This window comes from Protopterus annectens, chromosome 10.part0 (genome assembly GCF_019279795.1).
Source record: "Protopterus annectens isolate FY-2018-M chromosome 10.part0, PAN1.0, whole genome shotgun sequence".
Classification (NCBI taxonomy): domain Eukaryota; kingdom Metazoa; phylum Chordata; order Ceratodontiformes; family Protopteridae; genus Protopterus; species Protopterus annectens.
Genome location: NC_056744.1, coordinates 1,531,263,222 through 1,531,279,832, shown reverse-complemented (window position 1 = coordinate 1,531,279,832; position 16,611 = coordinate 1,531,263,222). Strand labels below are relative to the sequence as shown.

At 40.2% G+C, this 16,611-nt stretch overlaps 1 protein-coding gene across 4 annotated transcripts in view; it reads left to right on the top strand.

The window, feature by feature from the left end:
- LOC122813711 overlaps positions 1-16,611 on the top strand; it is a 332,384-nt gene that overhangs the window by 168,324 nt on the left and 147,449 nt on the right. For all 4 annotated transcript variants that reach the window (XM_044086177.1, XM_044086176.1, XM_044086178.1 and 1 more), the window contains exon 7: positions 16,252-16,326. In XM_044086177.1, the coding sequence (XP_043942112.1) occupies positions 16,252-16,326 (75 nt within the window). The remainder of the gene's footprint in view (positions 1-16,251; positions 16,327-16,611) is intronic.

Genomic DNA, 16,611 nt, shown 5'->3' with positions numbered 1-16,611 from the left:
ACATTATGGAATTGAAGTGGCTGAAAAACGCTAGAAACATGAGACACAAAGCATCGTAGAAAATGATGAAGTTTATATCGCATGGAATCACCCATTACCAACAGTCTAAAAGATAGATGTTAGAAAACCGGATGTATTGGTCCAAGAAAAGAAGACAAAAGTAGCATTGGTCATTGAAATTGCCACACCCAGTAACTACAGTGTCTTGCATACAGAGAGACATAAAGTCATAAAATATTAAGATCTGCAGGCAGAAACGAGAGCATTGTGGAAGAACGATACCCAGACAGTTCCAATAGTAGTAGGACCAATGGGTCTTATCCAAATACGATGTAAATTCTTTATATGTTACCAATACATGTAACTCCATACGAACTGCAGAAGGAGTCATTACTGGGCACATTGCGAATGCTGCGAAGATCACTACTGGCTGACATCAAAGATTGAAACAATACAAATTTCATGAATTTTAATCATACTTTGACTTTAGGAATGTGGTCCATTCCCATCATGGTATCAAAAACCCAAAAGACTTGGACAAATTAAAAAGGAAGATAAAGTTAAGACAATTCAAACTAGAAAGTTTAACTCTGATAATAGCATTATGATGCTAATAAGGATCTTTCACTCTATATAAACAAAAATATAGCTTCCTTCATTTTTTCAGTAAATTCCTCATAAGAAAAAGATGCATGTTTGTGTAAAGGCAAATGATTGTAGTACTTAGAACGTACAATATAAAGTGTTTCACATTCACTACGTATGTATTTATGGATTTTTATATTAGTTTTGGAAATTTTATGCTTATAGGTTCATAGGTAGGTGCTAGGCTATCGGCCCTGGGGCCTATATAAGCCTAGCCTAAAAGGTTCCCTGGCTTTTGCCACACAAGAAAATTATTTTCCTGTGCCTCTGTCAAGCAGTGCCACAGAAGTGATCCCCGGAGTGAATTTTCTATTTCCCATCCAGTCGTCAAGATTTTTCTTAAAAAGAGCCAATGAGGAGCTCTGCTTGACATGAATGGGTAGTCTGTTCCAGAGTTTGGGAAGTGTTTGGGACAGGAATCTGTCCCCCCAGCATGTTCTATTTATTGTGGTGACAAGGTTTAGGTCCCTGGAGCGTGTGGTTTGGAGAGTTTGAGATTTCTTTAAGTGTAGCATGTCCAACAGCTCTGGGTTTGACATAGCTTTGTATGTTAGGCACAGATTGCCTCTGAGTAGGCGATATGCGACAGAGTAGAGCTGGAGTTTTTTGAGATGATCTGCGTGTGGCATCTGTTTAAGGCCGGTAATCCTCTTAGTGAGGTATTTCTGTGGCCTTTCCAATTGTTGTACATGTCTTGTGAGATGCATGCCAAACGAGGCATTGTACTCTCTAATGGGTCTGATGAGGGATGAGTAGAGAGGACAATTACCTGCTTTTTTCTAGAGGAGAACCCTTTTTTGATGTGGTGTGCCACATAGAAGGATTTCCTGACTACTGTGGCGATGTGATTATCAAAGGAGAGGCTACTATTCACCTTTGTCCCGAGGTCTCTTATCACACTTTCAGTGTTTAGTGAGCTACCGCCTATGTGGTAGTTCATGGGTACCAAGTTTTTCCCAAAGGGGATGACAGTGCAGTTCTTGGCATTGAGCTTCAGGCCATGACTTTGACACCAAGCATCTGTCTCTGTTAGGCCCTTTTGTAGAACATCTACATCATTAGGTGATTCTATTATGGCTCCCAGTTTGCAGTCATCTGCGAACTTTGTTAGCCAAAGACCTTTCATGTTGGCCTGCACTTTAGAGTAGTAGATGCTGAATAGGAGAGAACCCAGGACCGAACCCTGTGGTACACCTCTCGTCACTGGTCTGAAGTCTGACATGGCGTCTGCTACTTTTACTGTGTGGGTTCTGTCAGTGAGCCAGTTGACCACCCATCTTGTGACATAGGGATTTATGCCCAGTTTAGTGAGTTTGTCTATAATTCCAGAGTGGGGGATGATATCAAAAGCCTTGGCAAGGTCAGTATAGGCTGTGTGCACTACCTTGTCCTCGTCTACGGCTCTGGTGACTGCTTCAAATAAGTCAGTCAGGTTTAGTAGACATGATGTACCTTTTACAAACCCAGACGTAGTGTGGTCTAGGGTTTGGAGGTTACCTGTGTCTTTGTTTATAAGCTCCAAGATGATACGTTCCATGGCCTTGCAGACCAGGCTCATCAGGCTAATGGGGCAGTAGTTTCCAGGGTCCATGATGGCACCACCTTTGTGGAGTGGGATAACCATCGCTGTGCACCATTTAGTAGGCATGTAGCCTGAGATGAGGCTATGACTGAACATGGTACTTGGGTGGGGTGCCAGTTCGTTCTGTAGTTCGTGCAGTATGCAGCCTGGGATGCTGTCTGGTCCCATGGATGCTGTGTTCTTGGCTTTGGAGAGTGCGGTCTTTACTTGTTTATCCATGAATATAGGGGCTTTACATTCTTCTGGTATTAAGATGAGCCCTTTGGATGGTGAGAGGGGGTAAAGTTAGCACTGAACCTATCTGCCAAGATGTTGGCAATATCAGTTGGTTCTGTATATTTAGTGCCATTGTGCTGTAGCTCAGAGCAGATTGGAGTGTTGCCATTGAGATTCTTGACGTAGCTGTAGAATGCTTTGTGGTTGCCTTTGGAATCGGTGGCAGTTTTATTTTCATAACTGACTTTGGAGGATTTTATGAGGGATCTTCGCTTCTTGCTGAAACTGACCAGGGAGTTCCTCCAATCTTGGGATTTTACTCTTTTTTTTTTTTTTTTGCAACAGCTTCTTCCTTCTGTTGTAGAGTTTATGGCAGGGGACCACCAGATTTGCTTCCTTTTTTTGGAGGATAGTGTCTTTGTTTTGTTGGGGATGGAACGATCCATGCACTGGTGTATGTTCTTATACAGTGCATTTGTGTAAGATTCAGCAGTCCTGAGTTTTATTAAGGGAATTTTCTATGTTTTATAGGATTCTAATATTAAGATCGGATGAAAGTTCAAAAACAGTATGTGTTTTAAGTTGGATGTATTTAAATGTTTTAATTAGGTGCATGGAATTAATTAATTTAATTATTTAATTACTCAGCTGCCTAATTCTAAAACAAATATAAGCTCATTCTGTTTTTACATTCATTTATTCTGAAGAAGTCTAGCTTTGTATGTAGACGAAAAGCACATTGGGAATCAAAGTCTCAAATTCAGTTTTAAAGAGTGTTTCCTGCGGTTCTGTTCATACATTTGTTTTACACTGTGTTGACCTTCTGGAGTTGGATTCCACATGGTGAGGTGGATATTAGCTTTCTTTTTGTGGTCTTGGTACATTATTAGTTTTCTACCTTTTCCAACCTGTTTTTTGCATTACAAGTTGAGTTTTTGCTTTTTTGACATGGATACCAGTGCAGAACCAATGAATGGGAGCCCCAGTCTTTTTACTCCAGAAGTCTCAATCATGGTGGTACAGACATCCCAGGAATGAACAGTTGAGTTTTGAGTGCCCCTGCAATTATGGGCAAACTTGCAAGACTCATCAGTTTGTTTTCTAACCTTTCAAACTCTACACAACAACCAGGAGATGATGTAAGCCATACAGTGCACAGGACAACAGTGAACCCAATACCAGCTTCGGGCTCGAATGGGACACTCAATTCAGATGTCAATTTAAATTCTTCCAAAGAAGGTACTGTTTCTAACAGAATTAATAATATTTTGTCTAGTCCACAGAATAGAATTGGTCAGAGTCTACCAACCAACCCAAATGTTTAATTTAACTTAAAAAAGTTTGGTTAAAATGTGATTTTTGTCTAATGGCTGAACATCATCACGATACGAGCACCACTGGGAGAAAAAATAATCTATTACTGTGGATTCAGACCTTGTTTCATTTAAGAAGCTTAAAACTTGACAATCCATATCCTGAAGAATGTTTGCATGTTTGTCAGGTCCCTCAGGGCCTTATATACTACAGATTACCTAATGGAGTGGTCTCTGGGACTAAAGTTTACTATGACCTACTTTTCAACACACAAGGACTAGAGTCGATTGCACTTTTAGTCTGAAATAATAGACATAATTAATGGCTTAATAACAGAAGTATAAGGTTTACACTGTAAAATTAAAAATGATCTGTTATTTGGTGATTATGCAGCTGAATGTAATAATGTGTTTTTTTAAGAGTTGACTCGCATGTAAATAAAGTCACAGTTAGAAAAAAAACAAGATACTAGATAGAGATAAAGTACAATGTGAAAAAGGTGAAGTGTTTAATATTAATAGTCATAACCACAATAAAGACTGTACACACTGGTGAAACAGGCTTCACTAGTAGATAGGCAAACAGTTCAAAAGCACTATACAGGGGTGAGGATCCTATTTAAGAAGAAACAACTTCATTTTAGACATACAATTGAAAAGGAACTCCAGCGGCTACAGGCAGAATACTTAAACGTAAAAAGGTTTATTATAAAACTCCACATGTTTTTCGTCACTCTCGTAGAGTAACTTCTTCAGAAATAGACTGGTTACAAAGCAGCAGTTTAAAAACCTGTAATCATCACATGATATTGTGGACCTATCAGCTCTACATCACATTTAAACACACACAACATTAAATATGTTGACTAAAAACGAATTAAAAATAAACAAAGTAGTATGGAAGTATGAGTGTCAACTAAAGAAATATAATAATAGTAAAAATAGTTATTGATGGTTCAAGTGCGCCTCTTTTAACAAATTTAACCTCCAATTTACATTCGGACAGGTACTATACGTAGCAAACGTATATAAACGTTGTACAAAAGATCCCACAGACCTTTAAAACCTTGTCCTAAATAGGAGAAGCAGGTGTAAAATGTTTTTTACCATCTACTTAAACTTTTTAACTTCTATAAACTATCCAACTGGAGTCTCTTGAAGCTGCCAGTTATAACAACAATATTATGTGTCATAATATTATCCACCAGACAACAACCACCAATACTCTTATGTTGGACACCGAAGCTGCCAAAGATGGTAATGGTCAGATTGGCCAACACTCTACTTACAATGTGAGTTTTATTACAACTTTTAATAATAACAGTGAACAGGTTAAGATGATTTTATATAAAAACTGGACTTTCTTGTATACGGACAATCTAATAGTCAATAGATTAGGTAATATACCTAAAATAGTTTATAGAAGGGGGTCTAATTAAAAAACCTCCTAGAAAGTAAGACCATTAAACCTAGTGGGAGACCTGTTGGCATGTTTATATCTGGAGCATGTAGGAAGCACATTAGGGTTGGTAGCTCATTTGTGGTGGGTAACAACAGTAAGTACTCATTAAACATAAACTGAACTGTAATTCCAAGGGAATAATATATATAGCAAAGTGTAACAGCTGTCCGGCGTTTTACATTGGTAAAACTGACCGGAAGTTTTGTGAAAGGATTTATGAGCACACTTATGCTATAGATAAAAACAAAAGCGAAAATGCTTTAGCTAGGCATACATCTTCAAGCAATGGCCATCCATTTCATTTCAAGCTATTGATCAGATAGAGGACCTAGTAGTTTATTGCTTGAGGAATGCGAACTAGAATGGCAACTAGCCTTGGATGCTTTTTCTTACCCAGGTTTGAATGAAAATTGTAATATTTCCTGCCTACTAAAGTTAAAAAGTTTAAGTAGATGATAAAAAACATTTTACACCTGCTTCTCCTATTTAGTTCAAGGTTTTAAAGGTCTGTGGGATCTTTTGTACAATGTTTATATACGTTTGCTACGTATAGTACCTGTCCGAATGTAAATTGGAGGTTAAATTTGTTAAAAGAGGCGCACTTGAACCATTAATAGCTATTTTTACTATTATATTTCTTTAGTTGACACTCATACTTCCATACTACTTTATTTTTAATTTGTTTTTAGTCAACATATTTAATGTATGTGTTTAAATGTGATGTAGAATTGATAGGTCCACAATATCATGTGATGATATGTGCCGGGTTTTTTAACTGTTACTTTATAACCTGTCTTTATTTCTCTACGAAAGTGACGAAAAACGTGTGGAGTTTTATAATAAACTTTTTTACGTTTAAGTATTCTGCCTGTAGCCATTGGAGTTCCTTTTCAATTGTTTGTCTTTTGCTGTTTTGCCTTTTTGGTTTGTCGGTTAATTTTAGACATCACTGACCCTTTAGCGTCCCCCCAGGAGATCTCCAATAGTACAGAAGGCGATATACGTTACCCGAATCTGAGGAGGGAGAGAGGCAATATAATTGGGGGGAGGGGGGCAGAATGAGGAGGGGAGAACAGGGAACAGAGGTCGCAGATGGTAGAGATATCCACTGAGTTGTGTCAACATCCTGTCGTCATTAAACATAATTTTACTATTTACAATTATAGTACTCTAACAGTAACCAATAAATACCCTTTCCTGTTTGAAAAAGGGTTTACTTTTATGCCTACCCTTAAGTCTAATCTGATAGATTCCCTTTTAGAATCTAGGCTCTTCATATGCAAATTAAATTTTGCCATCTAATTTAATGGTGCTATGAGGGATTCTGAACATAGACCAGACAGATTAAGAAGAAAAAGTACAGCTATGCCTACTCCATACCCTATTGTACAAGTGATTTCTAACCCATGTAAGTGTGATATCTGCCAACATTATGGTACTGGTAGGATGAGATCTATCCAATCTAAACAAAGAAGAATATTATTAGAAAAAATTAAAAGAAACTACTCAATTAGAATAACGAAAGCAGACAAGGTTGGTGAGATGTTTTTTTTTTTGACAATCACAACTGCTCTACGGAAATACTAAAAATCTTAAATGAAACAGGTTCATACATGTAACAGCATCTATTAATGATGTAAACATAATCTATACAAAAACTGATGACTTCTTAGAAGACTGTTTAATGTAATATATATATATATATATATATATATATATATATATATATATATATATACACACACACACACACACACACACACACACACACACACACACACACACACACACACACACACACACACACACACACACACACATCCTGTCATACCTATAATGTTTGGAATCCCCAAAATCCTCAAGACCTTAACTGACCCTCCCTTCAGACTCCATAATCTTAGCAGCAGATACTAAAATAAAACCTACCAGATTCTAAAACCTATAATTTACTGTGTTGGTTGATAAGATCTTAAAACCAACATGAGTTAAATGCACACATGCTAAAAGTTTCATGGGATTTTTTTAGGAAGACTTAAACCAGACTGCTGGGACAAGGATCTTATTTTCTTAACAATTGATATTATAGATTTACTTTCATGTATTCCCCAAGTGGAAGGTCTAGATTTGTTTCATGAAGCACTACTGGAATTACAGTTTTTGGGTACAGAGCAGATACTCGTGGATTATATGAAGATAGTCTTAGAAAATAATTACATCTGGTTTAAAGGAGAGATCAGACAGATCAAGGGAGTAGCTATGGGGGGGGCTGCGTGTGCCCCCATATTCATAAATTTAGTGACGCTCACATGGAGATAGCAATTTGTGTTCCAATTTAAGTTACACAAACACTTTGTTATATCACAGGTACCATGATGACATATTTATTTTATTGTCAAGAGAAGAAAAGATCATAGCTGAATTTTTAGAATATATCGACAAAACTACACCCTTTTTAAGGTTCACACATCAAACCAGTTCATAATATTCTATCAGTTATCTAGACACCATTATTACAAAAGACTACATCAGGTTTCTCTTCCAACATTTGTAGGAAACCCACATTTTCCAACAGCTACTTACATTATAGTAGTGCAGACCTATTCAACCAAAAGAAAAGTTTTGTGAAGGGTCACGACAGGGAATTATTCAACAAGGAAAGGGCTACACTGGAGAGGATGTTTATTGAAAGACAATACCTGTATCTATCCATGGTTAAAACAATGAGTGATGAGACATTTCAAGGGTGGAGTACAAAATGTCATCCCCTGCTAGGGGTAGGCCTTAACCTACAAGCAACAAACATTTCTTCACTTAACACTGAAAGGTCCCAAGTTAACTTAGACTATATAGGCCCTGTAACACAGGAATTAAATCCAACAAATGGGTCCATTGAATATGCTAGAGCATTTGCTTTACACAAAACAGTAATGGGTCACAAGTAGTTAAAGGTATTGTAAATAAGTATTGAGTATAATAACTACTGATGAAAAAATGAAAAGTATAGTAGGTGCAAGACTGCATACAAATGGGCAAGTAACCTTAAAAACATATCTGAAAATAATAATGCACAAATAGTGAAGTCTAGACAGAGGGGCACAAGAAGGTGTGGAACCTGCAATCAGTGTAAATATATCCTTGAGTGCAAGGAACTACAGTTAATCAATCAGTAATAATAGCACAGGATGGGACTTTTCTAACAAGAGGCTTAATATACTTGGCTAAATATTCATCATGAGCAGAGTTCTATTTTGGAAAGAAAGAAATATAATTAAGAAAGCACATATACGAATATGATTATGAGATGTTGAAAAGCAACCAAAGAATGATCTGTTTAGACATTTCACTATGAGCCCAGGTTTTAAACAATTTTATTTTATTATCTTAGAAAAAATACCTATGAACCCCCGGGGGGGGGGGGGGGGTTCTTGTAAGAACCAGATTGAACTCAGAGAACTGACATGGCAACTTAAGTTAGATTCCACCCACACCCCTGAAATCAGTGAATGCACTTTCCTTGTCCCAGTGTTAAAACAAAAGGCTAGAAAATTATAAAATTACTATTGCATACCTAGACAAGTCACTTATGTTTTTTACACACCTTCCTCTAGATAGTTTTACATAATTAGATTTTTCTACATTCATACATGTACAATAATCAGGTTACCATATGGATTACTGTACATTGTAAAAATGTTTGCAATAGAAATTTTTTTAAATAATATCACTTATTTTTTTATCCATTTCAATTTCACATTTGCTGCATATATTTTTATGGATTTTTATATTAATTTTTGGAAATGTTAGGCATTTCAACCTATGAGTTTTATTCAGGGAATATCTTTTTATAGGATTCTGATATTAAGATCAGATAAAAGTTCAAAAAAAAGTATGTGTTTTAAGTTGGATGTATTTAAATGTTTTAACTAGGTGTATAAAATTAATTAATTTAATTATTCAAATGCCTAATTCTAAAACGTATAGAAGCTCATTCTGTTTTTATATTAATTTATTCTGAAGAAGTCTGGCTGTGTATGCGGAAGAAAAGCACATTCTGTATTAAAGACTTAAACCCGTTTTTAAAGTATAGTTCCTGCTATTCTGTTCTTACGTTTGTTTTATACTGTGCTCCCTTTCTGGAGTTGGATTCCACATGGTGAGATGAATATTAACTTTTGATGTGAAGTTGCTCAATCTTGCCGTTTGTTCTTACACGTGGGTACGGAGCTGATCCATCGGCTCCGAGTCAGCTGCTTTCCAAGCTCAAGATCTTGGAGTAGCTCAAGGCACAGTCCCTATCCCATGATGCTCTCTTACCAACCCAGGCCAGTAACCTTTTTGTCTTGTCTTTGGACAAATTTCATATATATATATATATATATATATATAGTTTATCAGGGATCTGATAATACTGTTCTTTAGATATATTTCAGCTATTTTTTTTTTCATTGAGTTAACTGCAGTGTTCTATTTGTTTTTTTTCTAAAACTTGGAGTGGTTGCTCTTAGGCCTTGGGCCATCCTTTAGTTGGCGTTTTACTTGACAGGGCTTTGTCAGCTCACTTTCTCTAGCCCCTTGTTGTTTGTCACATAGAATGCATAATTAAACTATTTCTTTAGGATCTGAACATACTAGTGTTATTATCTGTCGATATAGATATATATGTGTGTGTGTGTATATATATATATATATATATATATATATATATATATGTGTGTGTGTGTATATATATATATATATATATATATATATATATATATATATATATATATATATATATAACTTTAATCTTATTAGATTTTTGTTCAGGGATCTGAACTTTTTAGAGTTGTTTATCTGATAATTCTGTTATTTAGATTATATATATATATTATCAGGGATCTGATAATTCGTGTTTTGATTCTGTCATGCCTGAAAAACAGAAATCTGGGCTTACAAGATGTACCTGTGGGCAGAAAATATCCATTACTGATAATCATGTTTCTTGTGTGTATTGCTTGGGGCCAGTACATTTACAAGAGGATTGCTCTATCTGCCACTCCTTCAGTGGAAGGGTTGTGTTAGAAAGACAAAGAAAGTTGGTGGATAGAGTGCTGTTGAAGCCAGACTTTCAGGAAGCATTGGACAAGACTGACCAGACTTCCAAGTCCTCGAAGGGGTCGAAGTCTTCAAAGGTGTCCTTTGAGCCCAGGTCCTCTGCTCTGATCACCTCTGGGAAGACTCTGTCGCCAGCTCCTCAGCCTTCGGAGCCATGCACCGAACTCGTATTTCGGAGCCAAATCCCAGTGTTGGAACCGGTGTCAGAAGTGTTGAAGTCTCTGATCCTTAGGTCAGTGGCTTCTTCAGCTCCTTCGACCTGTTCTTCCAGGACCCTTTCGGACATCGATGTGGACCATGTGGTGCAGAGGTTCTTAGAGAGCCCGGCCCTGGCCAATATGCTTTTGGCTTTGTCTCAACTGACTTCGAAGCCTGCGACCCTCCCTGTTATGAGTTCTACTCCTCCTCTGAGGCTAGTTGAGCCTTCGGAGCTGCAAAGAGAAGATCTGATAGTTGTGGAACCCTCAGAGCTGAGGCCGGTTCCAGTGCCCTCTGCCCCATCGACCTTGATTTCTTCAGTTCCGATCGAAGAATCTCGGAGCCGACACACTCTCGTTGGTTCCGGTGGGGAGAGTCTAACCGAGGCTTTGGTTCCGACTCTCCCTGTCGGGGCTTCAGCGCAGATGAGCTCGACTCCGCCCGTGGCCTCGGCCCCGAGGAGGTTGCCATATTCCTCAGAACCCATGAGGAGGGTCATGTCTGCAAAGACCATTACCTCTTCAGATCTTTCCTCTTCCTCCCCTAAAGGGCCGCGTTCTGTCTCTACATCACAGGTTCCTACCAAGCATCGAGACCCAGAGCCTCAGGTGACCCCATCGGGTGACCCCTTCTCTACGGAAACTTCACCAGACACCCCCACTGATGAGGTCCCTAGGAAGAGAGTGTGCAAGAGGAGGCATTTGGATTCCCCTCCGGAATCCTTAACATCAGACACTGACTTAGAGGAATCAGAAGGGTCCCCACAGTCCCCTTCGGAGGATGTCTCATTTGCAGACATCTTGGAAATACTAAGGCAGAGGGGCGACTGGCAGTCCCTTACCCCTACTGAGGATGAGTCAGTGCTCCTGAAGGACTTTGGGTCTCACCCTTCCACCTCCTGGGTTTCTCCGCCCTTTGACGAATTAATGGATTTGGTCACTCGAAGGGCATGGGAGTCTCCTGAGTCCATGGAACCAGTCCCTTGGAGACCCAACAAATTTATCACCTCCCCTCAAGACAGGTCCTTTTTTACTAAGGGAGTTCCTGTTGATACCATGGTGGTGGCGGCGGCCACCAAGAAAGAGATGTCATAAACCTCTTCTTCTGTCCATCCTCCTAACAGAGACTCTAGGACAATGGACAGATACGGGAAACGCATCTTTAGTTCTGCGACATTTGCAATGAGATCACTTAACTATTTAACCCATTTTACCCGTCTTCAACATGATCTCCTCAGAGCTTGGAGATACTCTACAGGGCAAAACAGATGATACCGTCAATGAGAAGGTGACGGCACAACTTAACACCCTTAATTCTATTGTGAACTCGTCTATGCAGGTCATTTCTTATGCAGCCGATGGATCGAGCCGGGCAGCAGGTTCAGCGATAGCTCTGTGGAGACAATCCTGGATGCGCTTATGCTCCTTTGCGGAAGCCTTTAAGTCTTCCTTTGTCAGTACCCCATTCGACGGCTCTTCCTTGTTTGGGCCCAAAGTCAAGGAGACTCTCACTAGGTGTGAGCAGGAGGGAAAGACACTGTCTGCTGTAAGAGTCCGTTTTTCCACCCCTACTAGACTATACCCCAAAGGGCAGAAAGGTGGAAAAATGTGGTTCCGGAAACCCCGAGGAGATTTCCAAAACGCACGTAGTGAACCCCCCTCCAGGGGCAGAGGAAGGGATTATAATGGTAGACACCGCCCACGAGGCAGAGGGGGTCCGCAGAACCAGGGTGATTGGGAGCAGAGGGTTATAATGGTAGACACCGTCCAGGTGGCAGAAGAGGTCCGCAGAACCAGGGTGATGGGGAGCAGTATCTTGGCAAGCCCTATCAGTGCTCCTGAGAGGAGGCCCGACTGTCCTGCTCTGGAGGCAGTCAGGGTTCACTTGGCTTTATACCCAGATGCCTGGCTAGGAATTACATCAGATTCTTGGGTAAAAAGCATAATTACCAGAGGATACATCATTCCCTTTTCAGAATCCCCTTCTATTCGTACAAGAATCCCAGACATTCCACCCAGTCTGTGGCATCAAGTAGCCATAGAAATTCACAAGCTGCTAGAAAAAGAGTCATCCAGCCAGTCCCGGCGCACCATATAGAATCTGGAACTTACTCTAGGTTCTTTTTAGTTCCAGAGAAAATGGGGGACTGGAGGCCCATCTTAGACCTCAGCAAATTCAACACCTTTGTCAAAAAGGAAAACTTCTGATGGTTACACTTCAATCGATACTACCATTTCTAGAAACGGGTGATTGGATGTGCTCTATAGATCTCAAAGATGCGTACTACCACATCAAAATGGCCAGACCATCCAGAGATCACTTGCGTTTCTGGCTGGGGGCCAGTCACTACCAATTCCGAGTGCTGCCCTTTGGTCTCACCACAGCCTCCAGAGTGTTCACCAAATGCATGGCAGTGGTCACAGCTCACCTGAGACGTTTAGGATTCCGCATGTTTCCATATCTAGACAACTGATTCCACACCACCCCCACCAGGCATCAACTGATTCATTCCAGAGATTACACAATCAACCTGCGTTCCCAGTTAGGCATAACCATAAATTGTGAAAAATCTGCTTTATTGCCGTTGCAGCATACTTCCTTTATAGGAGCAGATCTAGACACCACCACCACCTTGGTCAGATTGCCTCAAGCAAGAGTAATCTCTCTACGAAGTCATGTGTCCCACTTGTTAATGGAAAGAAGAATACCTGCATTCCAGGTTTTGAAGCTGTTAGGCACCATGGCAGCAGTGCTCATAGCGGTTCTCTGAGACGAATGCACATGAGGATACTCCAATGGTTACTCTTTACACAGTGGTCTTATCAACAGCTACCAATGTCACACATGATTCTACTGACAAATGCTTGCAAAAAGGACCTTCTTTGGTGGTTGAACAGCCACCAGATAACTGTAGGTCACCCATTTGTACTCCCCCCCCCCTCTCTCAGCCACGATGACCATGGATGCTTCCCTGATAAGATGGGGGGGGGGCTGTTTCAGGGAAGAACTGTCCAAGGCACTTGCACAGAGATGGAATCCCATTTGCACATCAATGTCCTAGAGTTGAGAGCAGTGTTTCTAGTGTTGCAACACTTTCACGACTCTCTACCTCGAGAGACGATTGTAGTACATGTCGGTAGTGTGGTACATCAGCAAACAAGGGGGAACCAAGTCTTACCCCTTATGCCAAGAGGCCCTGAGAATTTGGCAGTGGGCTGTATCCACCGGGTGCTTTTTAATAGCAGTGTACATCCCGGGGTCATCCAGCGTGATAACGGACAAACTGAGCAGAGCCATTCTGTTGCCTCATGAGTGATCCCTCAAAGAACAAGTGGCGGAGATGATATTCTGCAGATGGGGCCAGCCTTGCTGCGACCTTTTTGCATCCCCGATGAATGCCAAATGCAGAAGCTACTTTGCCCTGTACCCTCCACCGGGGGACAGCCCAAGGGATTCGCTCATACATGATTGGCCCTCGGGTCTCCTTTATGCCTTTCCACCAACCCCTCTGATCCCCAGGTTATTACAGAAAGCCAAAAGCTTGGGAAGGACTGTTATTCTGATAGCCCCATTTTGGCCTCGGCAGATATGGTTCCCCTTCCTTCAGCAATACCAAGTGCAAGAGCCTTGGGTTCTAGACCCAGTGCCAGACCTTCTAACTCATTCATCGGGAGTTCTTCACCCCTCTCTTTTCTCCCTCAAACTGGCAGCTTGACTGCTCCACTTCCCAACCTAGCCAGGTCATATAAATTGTCTTCCGCGGTACGACATATTCTAGTTTCTTCTCATAAAGTCTCCACCAGGAAACTGTAAAACAGCAAATGGAAGCGATTTGTTCATTGAGCTTCTTAGCATGATATTGATTCCTATGTCACTCCTATTCATAGTATTCTGGAATTCTTGGCTTCGCTTTTTCACGATGATGCGGCAGCTGCTACTATAGGGGTTCAATTGGCTGCTATATCCAACTTTCATGTGGGATGCAAAGGTTCTAACATTATGTCACACAGATTATGTAAAGCCTTTTTGAAAGGGACTCATCAGCTTAGACCACCTATCAGACATCCTGGAATCTAAATTTGGTGCTGTCCAAACTTATGCTTCCCCCTTTTGAGCCGGCGTCATCTTGTCTTCTGAAGTTTCTTTCTTGGAAGACAATTTTCTTGGCTATTACCTCGGCGTGTAGAGTTTCTGAACTACAAGCACTTTCTATCAGACCTCCATATCTGGTCTTTCACCCCAACATAGTGTATCTCAGGACAAATCCTACCTTTCTTCCTAAGGTCTGCTCTGAGGCTAATTTAAACCAGTCTATTGAGCTTCCCATCTTTTTCAGACATAATTCCAATAAATTGGAATACATGTTACATAAGCTTGATGTTCACAGACAATTGAGGTTTTATTTGGACAGAACTCAACTCTTTGATTCCTATGCAGATAATAAGAGTCTTTCTGTATCCAAAGTTACATTGTCTAAATGGTTTTCTGATTGTATAAAATTTGTATATTCTTCAGCTAACCAACCTTTTAGAACGTGAAGTGAAAGCTCATTCTACCAGGGCTGTTTCTACGTTTCTGGCTAATGCAGCCCGTTTACCTTTGGACGCCATTTGTGCAGCTGCTACTTGGTCTAAACCTCATAAGTTTATTACTCATTACAAAGTGGACAGGGCCTCCAGGGACAGGGCTTCCTTTGGTTCCACTGTTCTCAGGAATGTACTCCCATGAGCCACCCAGGATTAGGGTGCTTGGAACGCTACCCACATGTAAGAACAAACTGTGAGATTAAACAACTTCACATAAAGAAGTTCTGTTCTTACCATAACATTCCATGTGAGTTGTTCATCTCGCCTTTGTTCTTACACTCCCTCCCACCTTCCCCCTCCAGGTTCTGGAAGAACAGGTATGACTGGTGGTCTGGTTGGTCTGTCTAGTGTCCTTCCTTCCAACCAGAATATCTCTTAGATAATTGTAAATAGCTATATACATACGTACATATTTTATTTTTGGTGCTTAGTTGTATTTTTTATTGCTGAGTTCAGCAAACTAGATCTGGGGTTGGTAAGAGAGCATCATGGGATAGGGACTGTGCCTCGAGCTACTCAAAGATCTTGAGCTTGGAAAGCGGACAACTCGGAGCCGATGGATCGGCTCCGTACCCACGTGTAAGAACAAAGGCGAGATGAACAACTCACATGGAACGTTATGGTAAGAACATAACTTCTTTTTTTGTGGTCCTGGTATATTATTAGTTTTCTGTCATTTCCAGCCTGTTTTTTTGTTTTACCTGTTTACTACACATGCTTTAGCCATTCATAGATGCTACAGAACACTGCATGTGCCCACATTTGGTTTTACAAAGCATGCAGCTGCTGTATTGAATATTTTGCCTACTGCCAACAGCAAATTGAAAGTGCGCTTTCTGTTGCAGACAGTGAAAATGAGATTAATCATGCCTCCACAAACATACTAGGCACACACAGAAATAGAAGGAACTCAGCTGAGATGTTGCAGCAAGTAATAAACAGCTCTAGTACCCATGTTGCTTACTGTGATTTCTAAGCATTCATCAGTTATATTGCAAAATGAAAACTATACATTAATTAATTAATTCCTGTTAACAAATCTCACTCCATTGAAACAAACAGTGATCATACAGTTGCCAAGAGACAAAAATGTGCATGTCTGTGTTTCATTTGATGCTACTAGAACATTAATCTGCATGCATCTGTTTTTTTCAGATGTTGGTACAACTATGACTTCAGGGCCACAGGTAGTGGATACAGCACTAGAACTTCAATTGAAGAATCAACACGGTAGGGAAGTTTTAAACACTGCATCATTTCATTCTTTAATTACCTACTCAGTCTATTTCAGGGTCATAGAAGAGCCCACTCAGTGAGTGAAAGGTACAGAAACTCATTTTCAGCAAGTCACTATTCCATTTGAGTATGTAAGCACACCCACACACACACTTGCATGGTATTCACACTTTTGAGCAGTGCAGAGGATTGACAGCTGAACTACAGCATGAGTTTGAAGTGTGAGAAAACCAGATCACCAACAGCAAAACGTCACATAGACAGGAAGTGCCAAATCTG